Source organism: Sceloporus undulatus, chromosome 3 (genome assembly GCF_019175285.1).
Source record: "Sceloporus undulatus isolate JIND9_A2432 ecotype Alabama chromosome 3, SceUnd_v1.1, whole genome shotgun sequence".
Taxonomy (NCBI): domain Eukaryota; kingdom Metazoa; phylum Chordata; class Lepidosauria; order Squamata; family Phrynosomatidae; genus Sceloporus; species Sceloporus undulatus.
Genome location: NC_056524.1, coordinates 56,992,720 through 57,019,750, shown reverse-complemented (window position 1 = coordinate 57,019,750; position 27,031 = coordinate 56,992,720). Strand labels below are relative to the sequence as shown.

At 39.1% G+C, this 27,031-nt stretch overlaps 1 protein-coding gene across 2 annotated transcripts in view; it reads left to right on the top strand.

Moving 5' to 3' along the window:
- The first annotated feature begins 2,649 nt into the window (after positions 1-2,649).
- Positions 2,650-27,031, top strand: part of SAMSN1 (SAM domain, SH3 domain and nuclear localization signals 1) — an 89,471-nt gene continuing 65,089 nt past the window's right edge. Inside the window, exons 1-3 of one of the 2 annotated variants that reach the window (XM_042458992.1) lie at positions 2,650-2,709; positions 7,643-7,769; positions 8,647-9,026. In XM_042458992.1, the coding sequence (XP_042314926.1) occupies positions 2,650-2,709; positions 7,643-7,769; positions 8,647-9,026 (567 nt within the window). Of the gene's footprint in view, positions 2,710-7,642; positions 7,770-8,646; positions 9,027-23,847; positions 23,971-27,031 lie in introns of those variants that run through there. The other variant, XM_042458991.1, reaches the window with a different exon arrangement.

Sequence of the window (27,031 nt, the reverse complement as noted above, 5' to 3'; positions counted from 1 at the left end):
TTCATCAATGTATGTTCTTCCTTCTTAAGTTAAAGGTTGATATATTATAGATTGCCTTAACAATCATGGAAGTGAAGGTTTCCTTCACTGAAGATATTCTTAGCAATATGTAGGAAGATCTCTGGGCATACTTTCCGGGAGGCCCCAGACTGGTTGTAGAGTCATCTTCTCCTTACTATCATGGTCATCAGTAGTTGTGGAGTTTCCTCATTTGAAGTCTTGGTTGCCCACCAAAACAGATGGTGGGTGGCCAATCAGAGATTTCTAGTTTTCTTTCTTGCCAATATCATCGACCCTCTGTGGGCAAGGGAGAAAGAGTGGATGAGTGAATAAGTGCTAAAGATGTTGAGTGGCCCCAGGCAGCTCTGTGCAATAGGCCTCTGAAAGGTTATGGGATGGGAGAGGGGTCAACAATGCCCACACCTTTCACTCCATCACAAATTACCCTAATTTGTAAAATGTGCTGCAAAATGTTTTATGATTTGTACTCCAACATATGTTGGAATATTTGAAACAGCAAGAAATGCCATGTTTTGTCATGGGTCCAAAACACACTGTAGAAAAAAAAAATCATTTTGAGACCGCTTTAACTGCTAGAGAATTCTGGGAACTTTAGTTTTGTGAGACATTTAGCTTTCTCTATCAGAGAGTTTTGGCAACACAATAAACTACAATGTCCAGGATTCCCTAGGACTGACCCAAGTCAATTAAAGGGGACTCAAACTGGATAATTTTTGCAGTGTATTTTGGACCATGGTTTAAGTGTTGGACTAGAACTCTGGCAGTCAAAGATTCAAATCAGCCATGAAAACCCACTGGGTAACCTTGTATAAGTCACACACTCTCATCTTCAGAGAAAGGCAATGACAAACCTCCTCTGCATAAATCTAGTAAGAAAACTCCATAATAGAATCAATGTAAACTAGAGTTGATGAGAAGGCACATAACAATAAATTTAAAGTAACACCAAATGTGACTACACAATTTGCATTGCACTGTAATAGATACAGATATAGACTAAGCCCTCATTCCCACTACCTTTTAAACCGGATCGTGTATTGGTTTGAACCGGTTTAAACGACCCTGGTTCCCACTTACTGTGAATCACTGAAGTGATTCCAAGAGGGGGGCCATTTAACCCGCATCTTTTTGATGCTGATTTTTTTCCCGCTTCTTTTTTGATAAATTGAATCTGCGCAAGTGTGAACCACATGTGGCTCAGAATCAATTTAAATTTGCCCTTCATCCAGCTGGAGCGCGTTTTGAATCGATTCATGCTTCATTGTGAACCACGAGTGGATTGTTTTGGAGGGGGGAAATGCAGTCAGGGCAAATGTAGTGGGAACCACACTCTGCTGTCAAATCAATCCATCGATTCAGATCGCACACTGATTTATCTGTTAAGTGGGAATGGCTCCTTTATGTAGATACAGATATTTCAGTGAGATAGAACTGATTAAAGAAATTTAGGAAAATATAATTACTCCCCATTTCCTACCATAGGGAAAAAAACCCACAACAGACCACTGCCAAAGTAGAAAAGTTTTCTAGTTCTGTATGGGTAAGAAAGGGAATAAAGACACATTTCCAGGGAAACGTAAAGTATTTAAATAAATATTAAGAAGCATTCACTACCACTGAAATGAGTTTTAAAATAATAAACATTGGCCCCATACAAACAGGCCAAAATAAAGGTGCTTCGAGTCATTTTGGAGGTATGCCGTTTAAATGATGCATGCATACTAAGAGTCTGGAAAAATAAATAAATAAAAATATAATTTTTTTAAATTTGTATACCACTTTTCCGTCTGATCCTTAGGCTTTGGCTCGACTTCTGGACTCTTAGTACGCATGCATCATTTAAACAGCATACCACCAAAGTGACCTGAAGCAGCTTTATTTTGGCCTGTCTGAAAGAAGCCATTCAGTGATTTTAAAGCTGCTAAGGTATGGGGAGGGCTTGGTTAGTATAAATGGATGTGTAAGAATCTGAAGGGCACTTAAGTTACTCTTGAACAAAATGCTTATGATTTTTCTCTATTGTTGATGGTATATCACAGCACACCTTTAAGAAAGATTATATACATAAGGACTAGTGGCATGTCTTATTTGAACTAGACTTGGTGGCAGTCTTGTGTTAGAGCAACTCATAAACCTATAAAGGTAATGATAGCCTGAGAGGAAGTACTTGAGGCTGAACATTTTAATTTTGGCTTCCTTGTACTTTCTTCTACTTCTCTGACAGTCCTTAACCTGACAATTCAGATGTCGTGCAGAATGTAGGAGAAATTATATTGTGTCCTTGAAAAGCAATTGAGGAACCATAAAAGAGTACTTTGGGTTTTTTGTCTGTCTTTCATTCTGCCATTCTTTCTAAACTTTCCTCAGTGTTTACCTCTTTAGATGTACAAACAACAGAACTGGGTCAGGTTCTTAGTATCAAGGGAATTGGTAAAAATAAACAAGTTTGTATTATTAGTGTATTTTAAATACATTCTACGTAGCCCAATTATTTTCATAAGATACTTTCTCTGATTTTTCCTTTTCTTCCTTCTTTCTTCCCTCCATCCCTTTGTTTTTTTTTCTTTTTCTCACATTTAAAACTAACATTGCTTAAACATTTTGTTTACTCTTGTGTGGTTCAAGGTAATGACTTTTGAACAATGGATTCCACCTCAGAATCATACGCCAGGCACATCCAGTGATATGGTAAGATACTGCACTGTACTCCTTTAGTGTATACTAAATAAACAAAGCAATTAAATAACGTATTTGTAGATTCAATGTACTTTTTTGTATGGTGGTCTTCCCCAGTCTCATGCCCTTCAGTCATGTTGGACAAAGGCACGTTCCAAATGCGCAAAAAGTACGTACTGGGTACGTACTAGAGTTAGGAAAGGGTTCCTTTCCGGACCCTTAACCCTAGTACATACCTAGTACGTACAAAATAGTGGCACCCATTCTATATGGGCGCTGCCATTGGGATGTCCCGACCCCGCTGCCTCCAAACGGAGTGGCGCGGAAGTGATGTCCTGGTGCTGCGCGAGGGCACCTGGGGCACCCTTTCTAAGGAGCTCCAAAATGGAGTTCCTTACAGGTTTGTGTCACTGGGTGCAGCCTTTACACGGCTGCACCCGCAACACAAATGAGAAAGGGACTGAGCAGCCCCTTTCTCTTCAGGCCCGCCGCTGTCAGGTGTCCTTGGGGCATGAAGCCCCAAGGACACTCATTTCTAGGCCATGGGGAAGTGGCCTTTTGCCGCTTCCCTGCGGCCTGGAAAGCGGGGGATCGGGGCCTCAGAGGCTGCCACTGTGGCAGCTGAGGCCCCGATCTGGCAGGGAAAGGGGCGGGAACAGGCCGCCCCAAAAGGGTGGTCTGTAAACCGCCAAAGATACCTAAAGGATCTAAAGTCAAACTGCTCCTCTGGAAAGCCCCATACTCTATACAGTATGGTTTGTGAAAGTCAGCACACTGAACTTTACCTTTCGTAATGTGAACATGAGTTGAAGATTTCATGAGATTTCATAACTGTGAAATCCTCCAGACACAATTCTATGCATATTGAACAGGTCCCACTGAATCCAGTGAATCATTTGTTAGAGTAGACATGCTTAGGATTGCATTCTTAGTGCCTCAAAAAGAAGGCAGCAACATTGTTCAGGTAAGACTTTTTTTTTTTACTGATTGCTCCTACCTGCCTAGTGTACAAGTGGTATATTTGTCTTCCTTTCCATAGGACGTATGGGTGCTCTAAGAATGTTCTGTTTGTATCAGATAGTTCATTTGGTAAGATTATCAAGTTTTATGGAAATTTTGCAGTATTTGAATATGAAATTCATCTTGTTGCTTCAGTCTAATCAAACCAAAGAAGTAAACTTTCAGGCCTTTTGAAAGTGTCCCTTTCATTAACAGAGTTTTCATGGTAGTTTATGCAAAATATAACCACTGCATCTGTTATTTTGCATGCCTTCCTTTAGCTGAACACAAATTTCCCCCTCTGCACATTAACTGCTTTTAAGACAAAGAGGATTACCCGTCATCCATTAGTAAAATTGTTTGAGTAGATTATATGTTGTTCTACTTTGAGATGCCCTCTCAATTAAAATGCAAGTTCAAACCTCTATGACCAAAATTCATGGGTATGGTATTCTTTGTTCATAATTGCAGCTGTGCAATTTGACTGTTAAGCATTACCTAATTGGATTCCTAGCATTTTACAATCACTTGATGCATACTTTGCAAAATAGATTTCATAGGTGTCACATCAGGGGAGAACCATTGTCCATATGTCTAGAGTCATCCCAATGAAAGTTCTGTTCATTTGGGATCAAGGTTGGAAGGCTTCCACGTTCAAGAGTGTTTCAATTTGAATAAGATTAAACTGAGCTTTTGCATATGTTTTAACATACTACATATGTGTTATTTTGGAATGGTTGTTTTTAGCTATAAGATTGTGATATTCATGTTTGCATGTAAAGGAAAGTCTCAATTTGCATTACCTCTATTTACAAATTTAATGAATCAGTTTGATACCATGGCTCAGTTTAAAGTCCATGATTCAGTGTTATGAAATTCTGGTGGTTTTAGTTTGGTGGGACACCAGCGTTCTCTTCACAAATCTAAATACCTCACAAAACTACAAATCCTAGAATTCCATAGCATTGAATCATGGCAGTTAAAGTGATATCAAATTGCTTTATTTCTGCAGTATGGCAGCAGCCCTAGCAAAACAGCCATTTTTATTTTTATTTTTATTTTTTAAAAAAGAATTTTTAAACCCTTTCTCCTTTGCAACTCCAGCTGAGGTAGCTCTTTTCCAATAAAAAAAGCTGAAACATACCGTAACTTGAGTTGTGTTGGCATACACTAATGATGAAACAATAAAATAAAATAAAATTCCATGCAAAACCAAATGACTACTTTTCATCTTCCAAATAGTGTGCTGATGAAAAGTTCTTAGATATGTAAAATCATTCTATTTCAAGAGGTCATGCTTGGTTCGACACAATCTTTAATGTTATATTACATCTCAGAATCCTATTATTTTTCAATCTTTTCTCTATTATAGTTTGCCTGTTCTGCAACCCTGTCCATTCCTCATATCATTTGTGCACTCTGAAAACTGTGGTTTAGTCTGAAGAACCATTTGTTTCACAACTCTTACATTCACTTACTCAAAAATGTAGTATTATATAGATTTATTCTGGTTTTTCCCCATTGCGAGCTTATTCCTTGGGCCAATTGTTCTATGAAAGTTTGCCTGACCCACAATGGCATTCTGCACATTTGTATAAGAAATATTAGACTCCAATTTCAGCAAACAAGTAAAATCAGTTTATTTAAAATAATAAATAAACAGCTTAAAATATATTAAACAATTTAACTAATTAAAATAGGTATAAAAATTTAAAAAATTTAAAATCATGTACATTGACACCTTGGGCATTTTGAAATAAATCACTTTGGACCCACCAGCTTTAATAAATAGTCATGTTTCAATTTTGTGCCAAAATGAAAACCGTGTTCCTGTCAAGGAGGCCTCCTAGGGGAAAGCATTCCACAACTGGGGTGCTACAACACAGAAGGCCCTCTCTCATGTACTCACATAGTAAATGGACCCCACTGGTGCCTCCAACAGACTTTAATCTACATGTGTGTGGGGGGGGGGGAGATGTTACTTTAAGTATAGAGATCTGAAACCATTTAGACCTTTAAATTTAATCTCCAGGAAGATGAATTCATCCCAGAAATACAGTCACTTTCAGTATCCATGACTTCTTTATCCATGGATTCTAACATCCACAGTTTGAAAATATTTAAAAAATATATAATTTCTAAAAAGCATACCTTGATTTTGCCATTTTGTATAAGGAACTAGGGCCTGTTACAGACTGCCAAAATAAAGCTGCTTCGGGTCTCTTTGGAGTTATGCTGTTTAAATGATGCATGCATCCTAAGAATCCGGAAGCTGCACCAAAAGCTGCACTCCAGTGCTTAGGAATGGAGTGTGGCTTTGGCGCGACTTCCGGACTCTTAGGACCCATGCATCATTTAAATAGCATACCTCCAAAGAGACCCGAAACAGCTTTATTTTGGCAGTCTGTAACAGGCCATCATTTTACTGTCCATTGTATTTAATGGGACTTGAACATCCATGGATTTTGGTATATATGGGGGGTCCTGGAACCAATCCCAACCTGATAGTAAGGGCCCACTGTCAAAGGGCAGCTAATGCCTGTAACGGATCCTGAATTTGAGATGAAGGACTAAGAAAGATAAACCAGATGTCCCATATCAAGAGTCTGAATCATAGATTTGCTTCATACCTCTTGGAGGAGGAAAGTTTATGACTGCAGATGGAAGCATTCTACTAACTTGCGTACTGACTTGTTACATCCCAAAACAGCTTCATGTTTTGAAGCATTAACATCATGAAATAATTTAATATGACATTCACATGTCAGATGTTTCCTACTCACCGGCCTTTACTATCTAGATCACTAAGAGAACATTCAGTCTGCTTTGCCTCCTTAGGCAAAGATCACAGCTAAAAGATAATTAGTTCTTTGTAGGATTCAAAAAATATTAAACAGGCTCCAAGGTGAATTTTTCACCCGAGAATACAGCTCCAGTTGGAGAGGAATTTAGGATGTGTGGGTATGGGTGCATGCACAGATACAGATCCCTACAAGGCACCTGCTGACTTATGGCAGTCTCGTGAATTTCATAGGTTTTATTAGACAAGGAATACCCAGAGGTGGTTTTAGCAGTTCCTTCCTCTGAAATATAGCCTATAGCTCCTGGTATTCATTGGCAGTCTCCCATCCAAGTACTAACCAGGGCGAACATGACTTCCAAAATTAGACAGGATCTGATGGTTTTACGGTATACCTATGGTCAAATCTACACTGAGCCCTAAATTCACTGCTTACTCTTGGTTCCCAGCCTCTTGGCCTGTTCTATCTCAGAGCTGTTGTGAGAAAAAAGGGAGGTGGAAAACCTTGTAAACCACCTTGAGCTCAGTAGAAGAAAAGCATCATACAAATCTAACACAGAGGGAGACATATCCAGGAGATAGGTATTACTATCATACCCACCTTCTGAACCTCAGTGAGGCACCCAGGTGGCTAGTGGCAAAAAGAAACCTTACAATAATAAGTAAGTCTTACATGACATGAAATTCTTTATGTTGTTAGAGAATTGTTTTCAGTGGAATAAATGAGTTGCATAAACACAAGCAGAGCATTCTTCCACATTTTTTTAAATGCCTAAATTAAGGGGTTATAAAATCATACCCTCAAGATCCTTCTAAGCTGGGATTTCCTTTCATGGGCCAAAGGCCCCCTACTTTGATCCTATTCAAAACTATACTTTAAGTTAGCGATGAGGATCTGGTGTTATGCTATTTGAAATGTGAGATGAGGCTGTAGCCAAATTGAGTACATCCCTAGTGATAGCTTTCACAGTAGTGCATCACTCTGATGTTCAGAAGGCCAGGAGAATGTATGCAGAAGACAGACTTACAACTCCAACTTTTACTATAAGGCAGGGTGCACTTCAGTAAGTAAAGAAATAATCAGTCCTGCTACTGTTGCACACCGTATAAATATGACTTTTTTCATCCTATTCTTTGCTACTTTAGGCTACAGAGGCTGATGAAAATAAAGCTGAAACAATGGGAACGTTAAAGCGATTGCAAAAATTAGTCCGAACCAAGAAGGCCAGTGTACATAGTTTAGATGACATCAAACATGTTTTGGTGCCACTCAGTAAGTAAATAAACAATTGTTTGTTTTTTATCTGTGTTATTAGTGTATACACTATTTAATTTTCAGCGTGGGATCAGAGTAAAAGTACAATAGAGTCAGAGTGATGTAGTGGCTTGAGAGTTGGACTATGACTCTGGAAATAAGAGGTTGCTTCCTTGTTCGGTCATGGCAACCCACTGGGTGACCTTGGGCAAGTCACACTCAGCTCTAGAAACTCCTATGATAGGTTCACCGAAGAGTCACCATAAGTCAGAAATGACCTGAAGACAGACAACAACAACAACAACAACAACAACAACAAAAGGTATGGTATGTATTGTACAGCAAAAAGAGCACTCATTTCTATACTGTTTATGCAAGTACATAAACACAAATAAGCATATAGTGCCCTCCAAGTAAGCTTAAGGAGTATGTGAATGCTAAAATCAATGAGCAGAATGTCCTGCTTCAGCAAAATAATATATGTGAAATAAGTCAGAGCTGGCACAAACTACTTTCTTGGACTGCAACTCTCAGAATCCCCCACCCAATATGTCCAATTTTTCTAGTTCTCATTCAGACAGTAGCTGAAAAGAGCTAATTCAGTCCACTCTGTGGAGCAGACCTATCTCCCCTACCTCTACTATCCTCAGCTACCTATAACAAGTACAGAAAATCTAAGTGCAACCATACATACATAAAATGTTTGATGCACAGACAAAAATGGTGCTGTTAATTCCCTGGATAATTCACTTCAGGTACTATTTGCATTTTCTGTGTGCTCATGATTCTCCTTACTTTTTATTGAATTGGATTCAACCAGAACTTTGTGTTCTTTGTGTCTTTGGGAGGGAAATGGTGCATCATTTTAAACAACCTTTCAAAAACTTTTTTAAAGATCCAGCACCACAAGATGTTTTCCTCTCTGAAGATGAGGATGAAGCACCAACATCATGTATGAAACTAACCAAATACCAGGACAAAAAAAATTCAAAAGAGAACACAAGACGAAAGGAAGAAACTGAAAGTAGAACAGACCTTATATCTGCTTCCTTGGGCAAATCTTATACGTCCAGACTGAACAATGTAGGCAATATCTCCATCCATTCAGAAACTGAATTGCATCTGTGGAGTGACTGGAAGCCTTTTCCAGATAACCAACTATGCCCTTGTGATTTTTTTATCACCAAGATAGAAGAATGGGAAAAATGTACTTGCTGCTCTCATGAGCCTCGCCTTACTTGCTCTCTCACAGATGTGGATCTCCCAAGTTCATGGGTAAGTGGCTTTTTCCCAGCTATACAACTTAGTAACAGAAAATTCTCATGATTGGGAAAGGTTTTTTTCCCTAGTACTACCTAGTTTGTATTCAGTTAATTCAGCAGGGAACTGAGAAGAGGAGAGCAGGAACCATACCTTTCCTAGTATGCTCAGGCAAAGTCAAACCATCGCAGCCTCTTCTAACTTGCCTGTTTTTCCTCGTGAATAACTTTTGACATCTTGATCACACTCTTATCTTGTTTGACCACATGTGACCAAGTTTTCATTGTGAAATGTTGGGGGACATGCTCTGTGGTTGGGCTTCCTAGCTAATACAGCCTATTCCCACTGCCCTTTCATTTCTTTTTTGCTTATTCTCTGGTATTCAAGGGGGCAGAGCAGAGGTGTAAAAGTGGATGGTCTAATAAGGAAGCTGTAACTAGGCAGTGCTTACCAAAGGACTGGAACATGGGCATTTCATGATCATTTTGAGGCAGAGGATGGAAAGAAGAGGAGACAGAGTAGCAACAGTGGACATCATTAAAAGATTGGACACACATATAATGAGCCTAGCCTGGGGACCCTATTTCTTACATTAAGCTACATAAGTACCAGATTTGGATAAACTGAGTGCACATTTTCTTCTAAGGTCCAAAACACACTGCAGAAATAATCCAATTTGAGACAGCTCTAACTGTCCTGGCTCAATGTTAAGAAATCCCGGGAACTGTAGTTTTGTGAGACATTTAGCCTTCTCTATCAAGAGAGCTCTGGTGCCATAATAAATTACAGTTCCCAGGATTCCTTAGCACTGAACTAGGGCAGTTAAAGAAGTCTGAAACTGGATTATTTCTGCAATATGTTTTAAACCTAAGATCCTATAAACTACTGGACTGACTAAGAAGAAGGAAGGAAGGGGAAGAGGAAGAAAAGGAATGTAGTGACACCTTAAGATTAACTGGTTTTTATTTTCATATGAACTTTCATGGATATAAACCCACTTCTTCAGATTCAGTACCAAGTAGTATTAAGGTTTCATATATAAGTCATATTTATACAGTTGTGGGAGTGGGATAAAATGCAATAGGATCCAGAACAATGGAAATCATGCTGCTATTGTTAACTGCCCTTGAGTTGACCATGACTCATGGCAACCCTGGGGATGAGACATCCCCAAGACCCTCTGTTCTCTACTGCTTTGCTCAGGCCCTGCAAGCTCATGCCTGTGGCCTCTGATTGTATCCAGACATCTGTTATGTGGTCTTCCTCTCTTTCTACTGCCCTTTCCCTTTCCTGGCATCATTGTCTTTTCCAGTGAGCCATGACTTCCTATGATGTGGCCAAAGTATGACAACCTCAGTTAGTCATCCTGGCTTCCAAGGAAAGATCAGGCTTAATCTGTTGTACAATCTATTTGTTTGTCTTCTTGGCTGTCCACTGTGTTCCATTGTATTCTCAGCACCCTTCGCCAGCACTACATATCAAATAATTTGATTTTCTATCAGCTTGCTTTCTTTTGTCCAGCAATCCAGCAAATCATGACCCTTGTCCTAAATTTTCAAAAGGCTGCATAATATGATACAGGTCTTTCAGATCTTTGCAGTGATGAGTTAGTGTTGATGTGTGAAAGCAATAAATCTGTATACCCAACAGTCAGTTTCCCAGGGTTTAAAACTCAGAAGGTTGGGGGGGGTGTTGGTATCTGTGCAGTAAGGAGGACTGTTGTGTTAATACAGTCGACCCACAGTATCCATGGGGAATCCATTTTAGAATCATCCAAAATCAATGGATGGTCAAATCCCATTGTCGTCAATGGTGGCACGGCCGAGGACAATGGCATTTTGCCATCCTGGCCGCCTGAAGCCCACCTCGATGCTCTCACCATGGCGGCTGGCATGGGGCAGCACGGGGCAGCACGGGGCTGCCTCCTCTTCCTCTGGCTCTTCCTACTCTTCTATCACCCCTGCTGCCACTTCCTTCCTCCTCTTCCTACACCACCTCTGCCTCCTTCCTCCTCCTCTTCCTCCTCCTTCATCTCTTTCCCCCAGCTGCTGCTGCCTCCTTCCTCTTCCTCCTCTTCCCCCCTGTCACTGCCACCTACCTCCTCCTCTTCTTTGCCCCAACACCTCCTCCACCTTCCTCCTTTTCCTCCTCCTCTTTGCCCCGCCACCGCCTCCTTCTTCCTCCTCTCTCCTCTTCTGCATGCCACTGCTGCATTCTCCCTCCTTCTTCCTCTTCTTCTTCTCCCTCCTCCTCCATGGGGCCACTGTGTCCTCCTCCCTCCTCCTCTTCTTTCCTTCCTTCCTTCCTTCCTTCCTTCCTTCCTTCCTTCCTTCTCCTCCTCCTCCTCCACAGGCTTGCTGTCCACAGATGCTGGGATCCACAGATGACATTTTTGTGGATATGGCCTACTTTATATGTATTGTGCCATGTAACCATTGTTCTTGTTCATACCTCTGCTAATTAACTGGAATTTGTTAATATAATTCAGTTCAAACATTTCTCTTACTAGTTTGTAATTTCCTTGTTCAAGGAACTGAATTGCTGAATACATAGTGTTGCTATTCCAGGTCTTTCATAGCCTGCTTTTGGCCTTTTTCATCTCACATTTTGTCATTTTGGGAATTAATTCCCATGTGTGTTTAGTCATTCTTTTATTATATTATGCTTAGTTTTGCACCATTCTTTTAATGATACTGTCTGCTTATTATATGATAACAATACACTTGATACTCTATATTTGGATAAAAGGCTAATTTACAACAAGGTACAAGTCCCCAAAGAGAAACAAAAACAAATATAGGACTATCACATGGGGGAAATTGAGGGTTTAAAAGGGCATTTTCCTGATAACAGCAAAGATTTTCCCACAATGTTGCGATTAGAGAGGACTTATCCTGAAAAAACCAGGAATGCTCCAGCAACAAATCCTTCATAGGGATTTTAAACCCCAAATTTCCCCCCATCTGATAAAGTCCATAGAGATAGTGTGTGACAAATACAATTTTAAACTATTTCTGTTTTCATCAGTCTTATCCATTTGTTGCATTTTTGTTGTTGTTAAGCTCCCTCAAGTCAACCCCAACTCATGGCAACCATGTGGATGAGACTTCTCCAGTTCCCCTGTCCTTCACTGCTCTCGTTAGTTCCTGCAAATGCATGCCCATGACCTCTCTAATAGAGTCCCACGATCTGGCATATTGTCTTTCTCTCTTTCTGCTACCCTCTACTTTTCCTAGCATTATTGTGCTTTCAAATGAGTCGTGGCATCTCATTATATGACCAAAGTATGGCAGTCTCATTTTGATCATCTTGGCTGCCCAAGAGATTTCAGGTTTGATGTGTTCAAGGACACATTTGTTAGGGATTTTTTTGGCTTTCCACAGTATCCTTGGCACTCTTCTCCAGCACCACATCTCAGATGAATAGATTTTCTTCTTATTTGTTTTCTTCACTGTCCGGCTCTCACATCTGTACATGCTGATGGGGAACATGATAGCTTGGATGATTCTAACTTTAGCATTCAGCTATATATTTTTACAGTTTAAGATCTTTTCTAGCTGCCCTTTTCATTTCTGCTCTTCCCATTCCTAGTTGCATACACACATATATGTAAGTCCCACTGTAAACCAGGCAAGTAATTGTCTTTGCATGCCAGAAAACCAGCATGCCTCAACTTCAATATATGTATGTATGTATGTATGTATGTCATGGAGACATTTCAGACAGATGTTTATTGTGTGACAGTATCCAAGATAGAGCAGAGATCATACAAATTGGAACTGAAGAAACTAGGGACCCAAAGTACCCTTTATATGTTTAAGTCTTGTTTATGAGCTCACAGGTATGACCTTGTAGACCTTCACAGATTATCTACTGGTTCCTAATCCAGTGCCCTTGATATGACAGAATTTCCTCCTTATTCACTTAACAATGCTGTTTCTACATTTTATGCACTTTTCTGCTACATTACAACCAGAAAGGAATTTATCTGATTCATCATTGTATTTCTAGAAATAGTTGAAAGGCCATTGATAGTACAGCCAAATAAGAAGACTTCTATTTTCTATGCTTGGTGTTTTACCACCACTGTAAACGTATTTACACAGATAAAACAGCTTCAGGAAGCCTATTTAAAAACATTCTGTTCATAACTAATGCTGCATTTCTTACTTCTCTTGCATGCAGTTTCTGATAGCCTTGCTGCAGTTGGCATCAGAGTATCCATAGAAAGTTTAGAAAAACAATTGCAACATGTATTTTGGAAATTAATAATTAGAATAATTAAAATAGCCAGAAAAAGGCAGGAAACTACCCATGAAGTTCTAATATTTTATGCCTATATAAAATCATGAATAAGAAAGATGACAAATGTTTTCTTTCAGCATGAACTGTACACTCATAGAAAATGGCTACGGCAGAAAAGAGTATCCTGAATGCTTTAGCATTATTCAGAATATACAGTTGTTGATCTTGATTTTAATCAGATATATGCAGACAGCTGACACCACACGTGCAGCATGAAAAGTCATTTACTACATATTGGTTGTCCATGGAGTAGTTTTTCAAACCAAAAAAGCTTTTCAGTTCTAGACCTTCTACTTTGCCTCCACAAATAGTTCATTCAGTATGTTGTATGTAGATCCTATGACAAAAGAGGACTTTTGTTATCTTCTTGTTTACTCCTTGAATACTCTTCTTTCAGCTTATATAAATATTTTTCACCATCTGTCTATAACTAAAACTCTCTGAGGTGACTGACAGCCCCTGTTCTCTTTTGAGTGGGTGGGGGGAACACATGTCTGTGTTTTGTTTCAATCTTCAGCATTTCAAATAAAAAGACTGTGCAGAAACTCTGCCTAGTATCTTGTAGTGTCAACACCAGTTAGAGCAAAATACCTTGGCTTGACGGGTCTGATTTGGTGAAAGACAAATCATATAATGCAAAGCACATTATAGCTAGAATCTAAAGTTTTAGCTTAGGGTTGGTGATGATAATTGCATTGTTAATAAATGCTTGATCATATCTTGTTGAACCATTTTCATGGGTGATCATTCTTGTTTTTCATTAAGGCATATTGCAAGTATATTTACACATCCATGTTTTTTGTTTGTTTGTTTGTTTGATGCAAAGCAGCTTACAGCTACAGACTAGCAAGTTTTAATAAATCTTCAGCAAAAGATGTGAACTGGCTTCACAGTGAAGTGCTATCTTAGAGCTGACACTGCAGAAATAATGCAATTTGACACCCTTTTAACTATCATGGCATGATGCAATGAAATATTGGGATTCATATTTTGTTGTGGTACCAGAGTTCTCAAACCAAGAAGGCTATATATCTCACAATACTACATAACCCAGAATTCCATAGCATTGAGCCATGGTAGTTAAAGCAGTGTCAAACTGCATTATTTCCACAGTGCATATTAGACCATAGTGATGGGACTGTTCTGAGTCATTTTATTTGTGATGGCTTTTTCAAAGACACAGGTCACCACTTAATCTTAATTGCTGTATGGTGATGGTGCATTTTTGGTTTGTATACAGGATATTTATTGCAGCATGAAAAATTCCAGGTTCTGCTTATGGTATGCTTATCCAAATGGGAGTTGGGAAGAGCAACCAAGTTCTGCCCAAGACAGAACTGTGGTGCAAGATACTGGGATTCAGAAACTTCAATGAGCTGTTTCAAGTATGCTTTAAACAACCAATATGTTTTATATTATTTTTAAAAATGAAAAATATAGTTTTGAAGTCATTTCAAATAAACCCAAAATGGTTCTAACTATTAAAATAACCTCTAAATGCAGGCAGTATTAGTTGTATATTATACAACTAAATTTTGCAGGAAAATAATGGTTTAGTTGCTGCCACTTAATGAGCATAGCACACTTTCTTCCTTCATGGGACCCATCCCACTTAGCTTCAACTGAAGACTATTTTACACAGAATTTTGATTCATCATCATCATCATCATCATCATCATCATCATCATCATCATCATCATTATATTCTGTTCATTTATATCCTGCCTTCCTCCCAATATAGGGACTCAAGGTGGCTAACAAAACAGTCTAAGTTAAAACAGTATAAAACATTAAAAATACAAAATTTAAAAAACAATTGCACAGTTCAAACAATTAAAAACACTGCATTATTTAAAAAAAATTAAAAATAAAACTCCTTTAAACAAAAACAAAACAGCATCCATATCAATATGTGAAGGCCTGGCGACATAAAAACATTTTTGTCTGCTGTCAAAAAGAAAACAAAGATGGAGCCATCCTGACATCTCTAGGGAGGAGTTCCAGAGCTTGGGAGCAGCCACTGAGAAGGCCCTCTCTCTTGTTCCCACCAAACGCACCTGAGAGGGTGGTGGGACAGAGAGAAAGCCTTCTCCTGATGATCACAATACTCTGGGGGATTCGTACAGCAAGATTCTGTTCTTCAAATAGCCTAGACCCAAGCCATACAGGGTTTTATAGGTCAAAACCAGCACTTTGAATTGTGCCCAGAAATGGACTGGCAGCCAGTGGAGCTGTTGCAACAAGGGAGTTTTATGTTCCCTGTAGCTAGCTCCAGTTAACAGCGTGGCTGCAGCACTTTTCAAAGGCAGCCCCACATAGAGCACATTACAGTAATCCAAATGGGATGTAATCAAGGCATGTACCACTTTGCCCAGTTCTGACTCCTCCGGGAATGGCTCAGTTGGCGAATGAGCGTTAGCTGTGCAAAAGCACTCCTAGTCACTGCTGATACCTGGGCTTCCAAGCTGAGCGCTGAATCCAGAAGTAACCCCAAACTATGAACCTGCATTTTCGGGGGACTGTAACCCCATCTAACACAGGTTGAATCCCTATTCCTGGATCTGTCTTTTGACTGACCAGAACCACTCCTGTCTTGTCTGCATTAAGCTTCAATTTGTTTGCCCTCATCCAGTCCTCATATAGAGTTTTCCCTGTAAACTTGGCATAATGGCTAATCTACATTAGGAATCTGATATAGGTGAATTAAAGTTAACTTTTCTCATCCATGAAGGAATAGAAGAAGAAAGGAAGGAAGGAACATTAGACCTTTGTTGACCCAGATGAAATTCTGGATGAACATTCCAGTTTAATGCCTAACACCCCACCTCTCTTCATTATATTTATCAAAAGCCCCAAACTCCCACCGGCAGCTTATTTTTAAATCTCCATCGCCTCACAAATGAATGCTAGTATACTGTAGAAAGTGAAAGAGAGTCATTTTAACTTTAACATATATTCTAAACAGATACATGGAGCCATTATTGGCTGGGTCCACACTTTCTTTGCAACGACAAGGAAACAAAGAAACCACATATAGATCAATAAAGCCCTTATCAAATATGACATTCCACATGTGTATTACTTATGTGAAAAGCCAGAAACTCTGTAGCATAGACTGTACCCTTTTTTAAATAATGAAAAAGCTAATGTGTGTGTTCGTGTTATTTACAACTAGTCATTAAATCTGTTTTCACATACAATCACACAAAAGACACACACACACTCACAAGCTCCCTATTCTCCTGCCCCATCTTATGATCAATGTTATACATTCCATTCTTCATTTTAAAGACCATTTGAGAATTAAAAAGATAAAAATCTCAGACAACATTAGCTATCAAGACATTAAAATTCATTCAAGACTCCTACTTAACTAAATTATGTGCTTGTAATGTTACTGATGTCAATCTTTCACTGTGTTTGGTACTTTCTACAACTAGTGCAGAGGTCAAACTTTCAAGGACAAAGAGATAATCAGGTCAGCCTTCAAGCTGCTATAATTTTTCTGATGCATGAAGAGAGGAAATAGATATGGGTGGGCACTATATCTCCTGAAATGGTCTCTTTCTTCCTGTTTAACAATAAATATTCTAGTGAAAGGAAGCTCATATATTACTGTACATATGCATTCTCCTTTTATTAATCACACAGATGTTAAGAGTGGGCAGAAAAGGGATTAATGTTTGAATGATCAGGGTAGTTTGATTTCTTCTTACATGCTGCTTTAAAAATAGCAGGAATGGGCAAGAGTGTAACAAATTTAAACTAGATGAACTGGCATTGTAATTACTCTAAAACACTGAACATGGATCACCAAATTATGTGATAGATGTGTGACTGGGTGGATTGTGTTCTTGTATTTCTCCTCAAATCATTTCATTGTCAGTTGGGTCAGGTATCCACATTGGCATTTCAGCTGCCATTATCAGATGCATGGGGATGGAGTGCTTTGCCCTTCCAGGTATTTCATTCTTGATCTCATTTCAAGAATACAAGACAGACTATCACCACTGATTTAAACACGTCAAACTACACAAAAACTCAGGGAAAGTTTTGATAAAGGGTCATGCCTGACTATAGGGCCCAACACTCAGGGAACATCTTTAGATTAGTTCTCCTGTACTATTTTGATTAGCAATTGATTAAATGTGGAATAGATGGGAACCCTGTTAAATGGATCCATAATTGTTTGGAAAATCATGCTTGTAGGGGCTAAACAGACAGGCGTTTAATGCCAGTCTCGGAGCAGAGTGGAAGTGTGGCGCCCACACACCACACACCCTTACATGGCCCCAATACAGTACTGGTGTCATGCCGTGCACCTGACCACCCAGCGGAGGGCATCATGAAACTCATTTGGTGCAGCGTTTAGACACACTGTGGCAAAGGAACACTGAAAAGCCACCACCGCAGAAGCAAGGGTGCCTTTTTTGCCAGTCCAAAAAAGGAGCGGCATTTTGCAGTTCCTTTTAGTGCCGGCAAAGTGCTGCTTCAAAGGGGTGGTCTGTCAAGCCCCATAGAGTTCTCATCATTGGCTGCACTTCAAACTGGAAGGACATCTCAAGTGAAGTGCCTCAGGTTCTGTCCTGGAACCATTAAATTTTGACATTTAAATCAATGGCTTAGATGATGAGGTGGAGGAAATCCTATCAAGTTTGCAGAAGAAGACAAAATTGGTAGGGGTGGCTAACACATTGGAAGATAGGCACAGAATCGAAAAGTATCTAGATAAACAGGAAAATTGGGCAAAAGATAATAAAATGAAATTCAATAGGGACAATAACAAAATTCTACATTTAGGCCAGAAAAAACTATTTGCACAGGTATAGGATGGAGGATATTTGGTTCATGCAAAAATGACCTTGGAATTTTTTTCATCATAAACATGATGAAAAACATGAGCCATCAGCAAATAAAATGAACATGAGCCATCAGCAAATAAAATGAATGCTGTTTTAGCCAACATTAATAGAAGCATAGTTTCCAAGTGGAGAGAAGTAATAGTCCCACTTTATTTTGCAATGGTCAGACCTCATTTGAAGCAGTTCTGGACATCTTATTTTAAGAAGAATATAGAAAAGTCATAGCAGTTACAGGGAAGAGCAACAAGAATGATAAGAGAAACTGATAACAAGGATGATAAGAGAACAAAATCTTTGAGGAAAAGTTGGAAGAGCGGGGTATATTCAGCTTGGTGAAGAAAAGAATAAGGCATGATTTAAATACCTCAAAGGTCATCACAAAAGGAGGGGGCAGGCCTGTTCTCTGCTGCCCCTGCCAGTTAGGACCAGGTTAAATGTTTTCAAGTTAGAGGAGAGTAGATTTCAATTGAACATTAGAAGGAACTTCTTAACAGTATGAGTGATTTGGGAGTGGAACCAATTGCCTAGATAGGCGGTGGGGTTTCCTTCTCTTGACATCTTCAAAAAGAGCTTACCTTCTGGAGATTCTTTAACCGGAGATCGTGCATTTAGCAGGTGGTTGAACATGACAGCTCCTGAATCCCCATCCAACTCTATGATTCTATGGTTCTGTGATTCTATTGAAAGAATAGAATTGAACTTGGGGCACTAGCTCCACTTTTGTTATATAGAACATGTTATATTCTTGCTAAATTGTGGCTATAGATGCCTTTTAAAAAAATATCTAAGCATCTGAAAGAAACTTGTCACAAGACCTTTATAAATGGCTGATGCCTTTGTAATCTTTCTTTGTTGGCTAGTCAACAGATTTTGCTCAAAATATCTGGATATAATATTGCTTCTTGAGATTTGCATAAATATGTGTAGTGACTCGAATGATAAAATTAAAAACATAACTCATCTGAACGGTGATATATAGGCATCAACCACCCTTATTTTAGAATATTTATTACTAACTCCAGGAAGATAGAGGCCATTTCTAAAGATATAGTACTTAGCTGCTCTTTCTCCTTCATGCACCACTGTGGGTGGAGTGGAGAAACAAAACAGGTTGATATATATTAAGGAAAGATAGACAATATGTTTATTCTTGCAACAGTTGGTATGTTTTTGTAGTTTTTGCCAACATTTTAGTTATAATATCAGTAGTTCAGCAATGTGTATTAATGGTAAGCACTTGATCTAGAGAAATTATGTAGCATAAACTAGATTAGTCTATTTGGTTCACTTCTGGTCCTTTCTGACGAGAAGCATGCTTCCCTCCAAGCCTATCCAAATTGGAAATGGGCATTCCTTGGAACGTTTGGGCCAAAACAAAATGAAACAAAATTTTCCTTTTTAGAATTCATATCTAGGAAAATGCACAGGGCAGGGGAAACTGTAAGGAGAGAGTCATAGATAGGTTCATCTACTGAATCTAGGGCAGATTCTACCTGGGTGCTTCAATCACTGGGCTTTGGGAGAAGGAGTAATCAATATATAAATATACAGTTGCTGCTACCTCCTTTTTTTCAGCTGCTGGATTATTCTGTAAAAGCAATGAGCATCTCAAATGTTCAGTATGGCATTGCAGGGTGGAGTTGCTTCAGATTCTTTTTGTGAAAAACACTTTCTCTTTTGTTCATCAAATTCCTTTCTCTTTCTTCAGCATTTTTAATTGATTTCTAACTTTTCCCTGCATTGAAATATCTTTCTTTTATTCAGATTCGTATTTTGCTGCTGTTTAATTTCTAGATATTCATGTACATACTGTAGAATGTAAGCATCAGATCCATTGTTCCTTTCCCCAGTCACAAAATACATACATACATACATACATACATAAATAGAACTGAGTTAGGAATACTGACACTAATTCAATACCCTTTTTAAAAGGGGGAAAAAACCCCTATGCCTGTATATTTCTTGTAATTCTGCCAAGAAATGAAAACATTGATTGGCAGTTCCATTAAAAACCAACAACATAAAGGACCATAGCACAAGAACCCCCAAATTTATTCATCAGAAATTTATTTGCCATAGCCCCTCATATGGAGCTCCTACACCTGCAAATTTCACCCAATTTTGACAAAGAGAAAAAGTTATAATTTTTTTAAAAGTATTATTTTTATTTTTAATTTTTTAATTATTTATTTATGGTTTTCCTGTAATTGTCTATAGGAGTGATGGACCTTTACATTCACTATTGGCTGTCTCTGGACTGATCCGTGTAAAGTGGCTCATTTTCTAAAGTCCTGAATCAGAGTCCAAACTCTGTTTTACAGTTGATGTACATCCCTAATATATATACAGTCAGCCCTCCACATTCATGGGGGATGGGGCAGAAGACCTCCACAAATATGGAAAAATCACAAATTCCCCCCCCCCCCCATGAGGAACCAGTTAAAGGGACAGGTGGGCAGGGGACAGAGGAGCAGGCGCACGTACTCCTCTTTTTCCCCTGCCCTCCAGTCCCTTTAACTGGCTCCCCACCCCTTTCTAGGCAGCTATTCCAGTGGGAAAGCCATGGGGGGATTGATCCTCCTCTCCCTTTTCTCGTTGGGATAGCTGCCTGGGGAAGGCAACTATTCCAATAGAGAAAGGGGCAAGGTTGGCATGTCCACTCCTTCAGGCCTCTCCCTCTTGGGTCCCCCTCCAGGAGAAAAAATGGGTGGGAAGGAGGAGGAGAAGTGTATGCACACGTAGCCTTGACCTCGCAAATAATCAAAATCGTGAGTATCAGCGCTGCGAGTGTGGAGGGCTGACTGTACTTCCATGTGCTTCTTTTGGAGCATTTTGTTGTTGTTAGCTGCCCTTGAGCCAGTTCAGATTCATGGCGATCCCAAGGATGAGACGTCTCCAAGAGTCCCTATCCTCCACTACCCTGCCCAGATCCTGCAAGCCCTTGCCCACAACTTCCCTGATAGAGTCTATCCATCTGGTTTGTGGTCTTCCTCTCTTTCTTCTACCCTCGCCTTTCCTAGCATTATTGTTTTGTTTGTTTGTTTGTTTTTAGTGATCCATGCATTCTCATTATGTGGCCAAAGTACGATAGTCTCAATTTGATCATCTTTGCTTCCAAGGAGAGCCCTGGTCCGATATGTTCAAGAACCCATTTGTTTGTCTTCTTGACTGTCCATGGTATCCTAAGTACTCTTTTCCAGCACCACATTTCAAATGAGTTTATTTTCTTTCTATCTGCTTCCTTCACTATCCAGCTCTCTTATCCATACATGGGAATTGGGAATTGGGTAATTGGCCTGAATGATTTTGACTTTAGTGCTCAGTTGTATGTCTTTGCACTTCAGTATTTTTTTCCAGTTCTTTCATAGCTGCCCTTTCCATTCCTAGTCTTCTTATTATTTCTTGACTGCAGTCTCCATTCTGGTCAATGTTTGAACCTAGATATGGGAATTCTTTAACTATTTCAATTTCCTCATTGTCTAGATTGAATCTGTGTATTTCTTGTGTGGTTATTTTGTTTGTTTGTTTGTTTTCTTTATGTTCACTTTAGAGGTATTAAATTAAAATACAGCTCTCAGTAAACTGTTAGGTTTGGTAAACTTGTTTCCATCACACATCAGAAACATCCAGAACTCAATAAAGATGGCTATGTTTATTTGGTAGGTCATTTAATAAATGTTGCAATGGTCCATTCCCATTGCTTTTTTGGGAGTTTCAGAAGTTGCATCTACACTGTAGAAATAATGCAGTTGACAGAACTTTACATGCTGTAGATCCATCCTATGGAATAATTGGGATTTGTGGTTTTACAAGGTTTTGTAGTTTTAACCTTCTGTAGTTTTAACCTTCTCTGCCAAAGGGTTCTGGTACCTCACAAAATTATAAATCCCAGAATTCTGTAGGATGGAGCCATGACAGTTAAAGTCATGTCAAACTGTAGCTGCACCCAGAGAACCTCTTTTCAAGAAAATCCATGAGTGAAACATGCTGCATCCTACCAAGGTGGATCAAGGTCATCTCGGCCTCAGAGGGAGCGATCAGGCAGACCCAGCAACATCGGGGACTGCCTGAAGGAAGAGGCCCCTCCCTCCTCAACTGTCATCTTGGCCTCAGAGGGAGCGATCAGGCAGACCCGCAACATCGGGGACGGCTGCAGCGACGCAGACTTCTCAACCCTTAAACTTTCACCTTTTATCTTGTATGTATTACAATTTTTTACTGTAACACTGCATACATTGCGGAATAGCGGTCTATAATAAAACATTTATTATTATTATTATTATTATTATTATTTCACATCTTTAAGTTTATCGCACAGACCCTGGAATGTGCCTGTTGTATTACGAAAGAGGTTGTTATGAGAGCGGGAAGCGACATAGAACGGATCTTACCACACTGGAGAATGCCACTGCCAGAAGTTCCAATTCTGTTCCGGATGAGTTCCCCAGGGGCCAATTTTCGAGAACTGTTTAGAAGCATCCTGAAAATTGGCCCCTCTGGGACGCATCTGGAAGAGAATTGAAACTTCTGGTGGCAGTGGCGGCGTTCTCCTGTGTGGTTAGATCTGTTCTATGCTGCCTCCCATTCTCATAACTGTTAGGAAATGATATTTATGTGTCCACAAGATAGAGCTGTAGCGGAACCTATTACAGTTCCAGTGGCAGTTGACAGTTGATACTTGCATTATGGAATGTTGATGCTGTCAGTCCTTCTGAGAGAGTGTGTCAGTTATGACAGTTGGTGTTAGAGTAACTCCCTCTCTGTTTTTGGTTGTTATGGTTGTTTGGTTGGCAAAATAACTTATTTATTAAAGCTCTCATGTAGATTGAAGGCTTGAAGTGCTCTTGTCATTATTTCTCAAGCTTAAGGCCGTTTGCAGTGGTGAAGGAATATTCTCCTTCTTGGCCTGAATACCTTTGCAGACATCTCTTCAGATTCCTTCTACCTGGTGTCCTGTCAATGTGGTTCAACTCTGTAGGTAGTCATGGTGGACACAGCACGTCTTTCCACGCCCTAACAATAACAACCCCTTTCGTAATGCAACAGGCCCAATCCAGGGCCGGTGTGGTAAGCATAAGTATTTTGTTTCACATATTGGTGGGCCATATGCTTTTGAGGAGCTGGCAAATTATACAGGAAAACAAATAGGACATCACACACACACACACACACACACACACACACACACACGGTGGTACCCTAGTACTGGAAAAGGAGAAAGGAAATCTCTCTCTGGGGTGCAACCACTGAAAAAGCCCTATTCTTTGATTGGGGAATCAGACCAAGGCCCTTGGATGGTGATGGGAAAGAAGGCTGCTTCCAGTAAGGTTTTTAAATGATAAAATCAGCACATGAATTAGGCTTAGAAACTGAATTGTAGCTAGCATAGATTTTGAAGCATTGGAATAATATAATTACAGCACTGCCTCTGTGAAAACTGCCTTGATACAAATGTGAGGAAAAAAACTGAGAGTTTGACTTGATGAGTTTTACCCGGAGAGCTTCCTTATTTCTTTTTGCTGGGTTTTTTCCTCTTCTCTTAATGCCTTCCTTCCTCTGTCTGTTTCAAAGAGACCTAGCAGAGAGATGAGTGAAGTCACATCCTTAGCAGAATAAGGAAGTTTTAGGTTGCTGATGTGAGCTCTGTGTATCATTCACTGTTGCATGTTAGCTGAGACAAACTGAAAAATTCTGCTGTGTAAGGATATTTTTAAAGTAATCTGAATTTTAATATGTTGAAGCGAAAACCCTCCAATGTTTCAGAGAAGGAGAAATCTCAAAAACCAAAGGTAAGAAAAATTAACATTGAAAAATTACTTTTAAGGCAAATAAACTAACAGTATAACCGTATTGTTTAAAAGTAATCTAGATTGTGTAGCAACAAAATCATACAAAATCACTTGTCTTAGTTCACTGGAACTGAGGGCAGTTTGACATGCTCATTGCTGAGATTCTCTGGGGCAGCAATTTTACACAAACAGCCCCTTTGCATTATAAGGTAAAGGCAATAATATGTAGATATTATCACCACCCAATATGCAGCTCATATGCCCATATATCCAACAAGAAAAATATGTTCTTGAAATTTTCTTACTTAGCATAGGATTTTCAACATCCTATACTAAGTAATGCCTAGATTTAGTTTAAAGAAAATTCAGTTTCCTTAATTTAGTCAGACATTATAATCCAGAGATATACATGTAAACCAGTCTGACTAGTCTCAGTACCAACAATGATATAAAGTATGATTTACTTTCTTCACACAGATGTGATATCAAGAACATGGGTGTGCAAAGAAACTTAATAAATTACTGTGTTAAGATAGTTTTTGTGTTTTGCTGTGGGTTATACAGGAGCATTACAATGACCTCATAATTACAGCAGATCCACCAAATGTTTTTTGTGTGTGTGCGTGTGCATGTGTGTGTATGTGCACATGCATGCACGCATACCTGTTGGCTTATGGTGACCATGAATTTCATAGAGAATGTCATAGGCAAGGAATACTCAGAAGTAGTTTGCTATAGTTCCTTTCTCTGAAATGTAGCCTACAGCACCTAGTATTAATTGGCAAGCTCCTATCCATGTGCTAACCAGGACTAACCCTGCTTAGCTTCCAAGATCAGATGGGATTTTGTGCCTTTAGGGTATTCAGGCTCATACCTATTGGTTTATAAACCAATAATTCTGTGTTTCTAAGTATTTTAAAAGAAATATTTATTTTTTAAATGTTTGGGAAGTATAACATTTTTACAGTAATAAATACTGTGAGTTGTTTTCTTAACAGGCATAGAACATTAATATATTTGATCTCAAACTGCAGGTAGTTTTTGTTGTGGTTATCTTTGCTGCTAGATTCTGTCTCTCTTATGGCATAGTAACACTGGCCTTTAACCATCATCATATGCCATGATGGAAAAAACCTGCGTTGTATGAGTTACAGGGTGTTTTCTAATCCCAGTGAGAATTTCATTGTATAAAAATGCCCCATATCCAAGAGGTGTTTTGTACAAAATCAAGTATGTTCTGCTCAACCATCTAGAAATAAGACACAAGGTGGAATAAAAATCAAATAAACTCATATAAAATAAAATGTGTCCTTGGGGCATTTCCTGACCCTGCTGAAGTCTCACAACTCTCCTTCATTGGGAAAAAAAACCCCAGTTTCCCTTGAATGACACTAACATACTGCCTCATTGTGTCAAGGTTCACCAAAAAGGCCATAGAACTTTATTTTATTTGTCACATTGTACATTGCCTAGGATGAAAACTACCCCAGTTAAAAACAACTCACTAGATTTACTGGAAAATAATTTATCCTGGACTTTTGTTGTTGTTGGGCGGGATATACTGTGCATAATAAATGGCTGAAATTCAGAGATATTGTTCAATGCTGTGGAGTGACAATGGTGCCTCCCTTGTAAGTATAGTTTTGTATGTGTTGTACAACAAAACATTATACTTGGGGACTAAAATCCCTTATCTCGATGTATGAGGGTTGACATATGGTTAATTTGTTAATACTGGAGCTGTCTGTATTGTATTGATATCTATCTGTCTTATTAAATGGATAAAAATGGTGAAGGAAAGTGGTTTCCTTTCTACAGATCACCAATGTACATCTTTGTTTTGAATCTATAGAGTAACATGAGCTGGGACTACTGATACATTCAGGATTAGGGGACATAATTTGATTTAACTAAATGATCGTTACATGCTTTAGCTGCAGAATTATTGCAGTTTGACACCACTTTAACTGCCATGGGTCAATGCTGTCGGATTCTGGGATTTGTAGTTTTGTACGATATTTTGCCTTTGCTCTCAGAGAGCTCTGGTGCCACAACAATCTACAAATCCCAGGTTTCCATAGGATGGATTCATGTTAGTTAAAGCATTATCAAATTGCATTAATTCTGCAGTGTGGCAGCAATGAGTGCAATATACTAGGGCTGAAACTTTAAGAAAAGCATTTTTTCCTCAGCAGCTAACTGTATATGAAGGTCTCAAGAAAAGACACCAAATATTTGTCTATCACTCAGGGAAGGGGAAAAAAGACCTCAAATCATTTACAAAACAATCCTGCCTCTTAGTTAAAGAACCGATTCCTTGTAGCAACCTGGTAGATTGCTCTGCATCTTCAGAAGTATTAAATTGACAACAATATCTCTTCCACAGTGGTTCCCAAGTGTATCCCATTCCCATGATTTTCTCTATAAGAATATACAGAGTTCTCCTTAGTGTTCAAGCCATAACAGTTAATGACAAAGACTTGACATTTAGCCTGTGCTGTAATAGGTTTATCATTTCATTTTACTGCAATAAATATTTGGAGACCTTTTAATTCCAGCCCACCCTGGGCTTATGCTAGCCAACCTAAAGTTTCTGTCTTCACTAATGTAATGGTCTTACATTATTTTTCCACCTACTTTTGTTGTTATTGTTATTGTGTGACTTCAAGTCATTTCTGACTTAAGGCAACTCTGTGGCAGACCTGTCACAGGTTTGGTTTGGTTTTCTTTATTTTGGGGGGGGGGGTAAGATTTGTTCAGAGGAGGCTGAGACAGTATGGCCCAAGATCACTCAGTGGGTTTGCTGGCTAAGAGGAGATCAAAACCTCGTCTCCAGAATCATAGTCCAAGACCCAAACTACACCATACTGGTTCTCATACTTACTTTGCATGCATATAAATACAAAAAATAAAAAGATGATTATATCAGCTGATTACATCAATTATGCTTTTGATATAGGGAGTGGAAAAACCCCAAACTAAAACCAATCCCACATCGTCATGATGGATTTCACAATTTGCTTCCTCAAAGCAAGATAGTTGGCAAATTTACCATATGGTT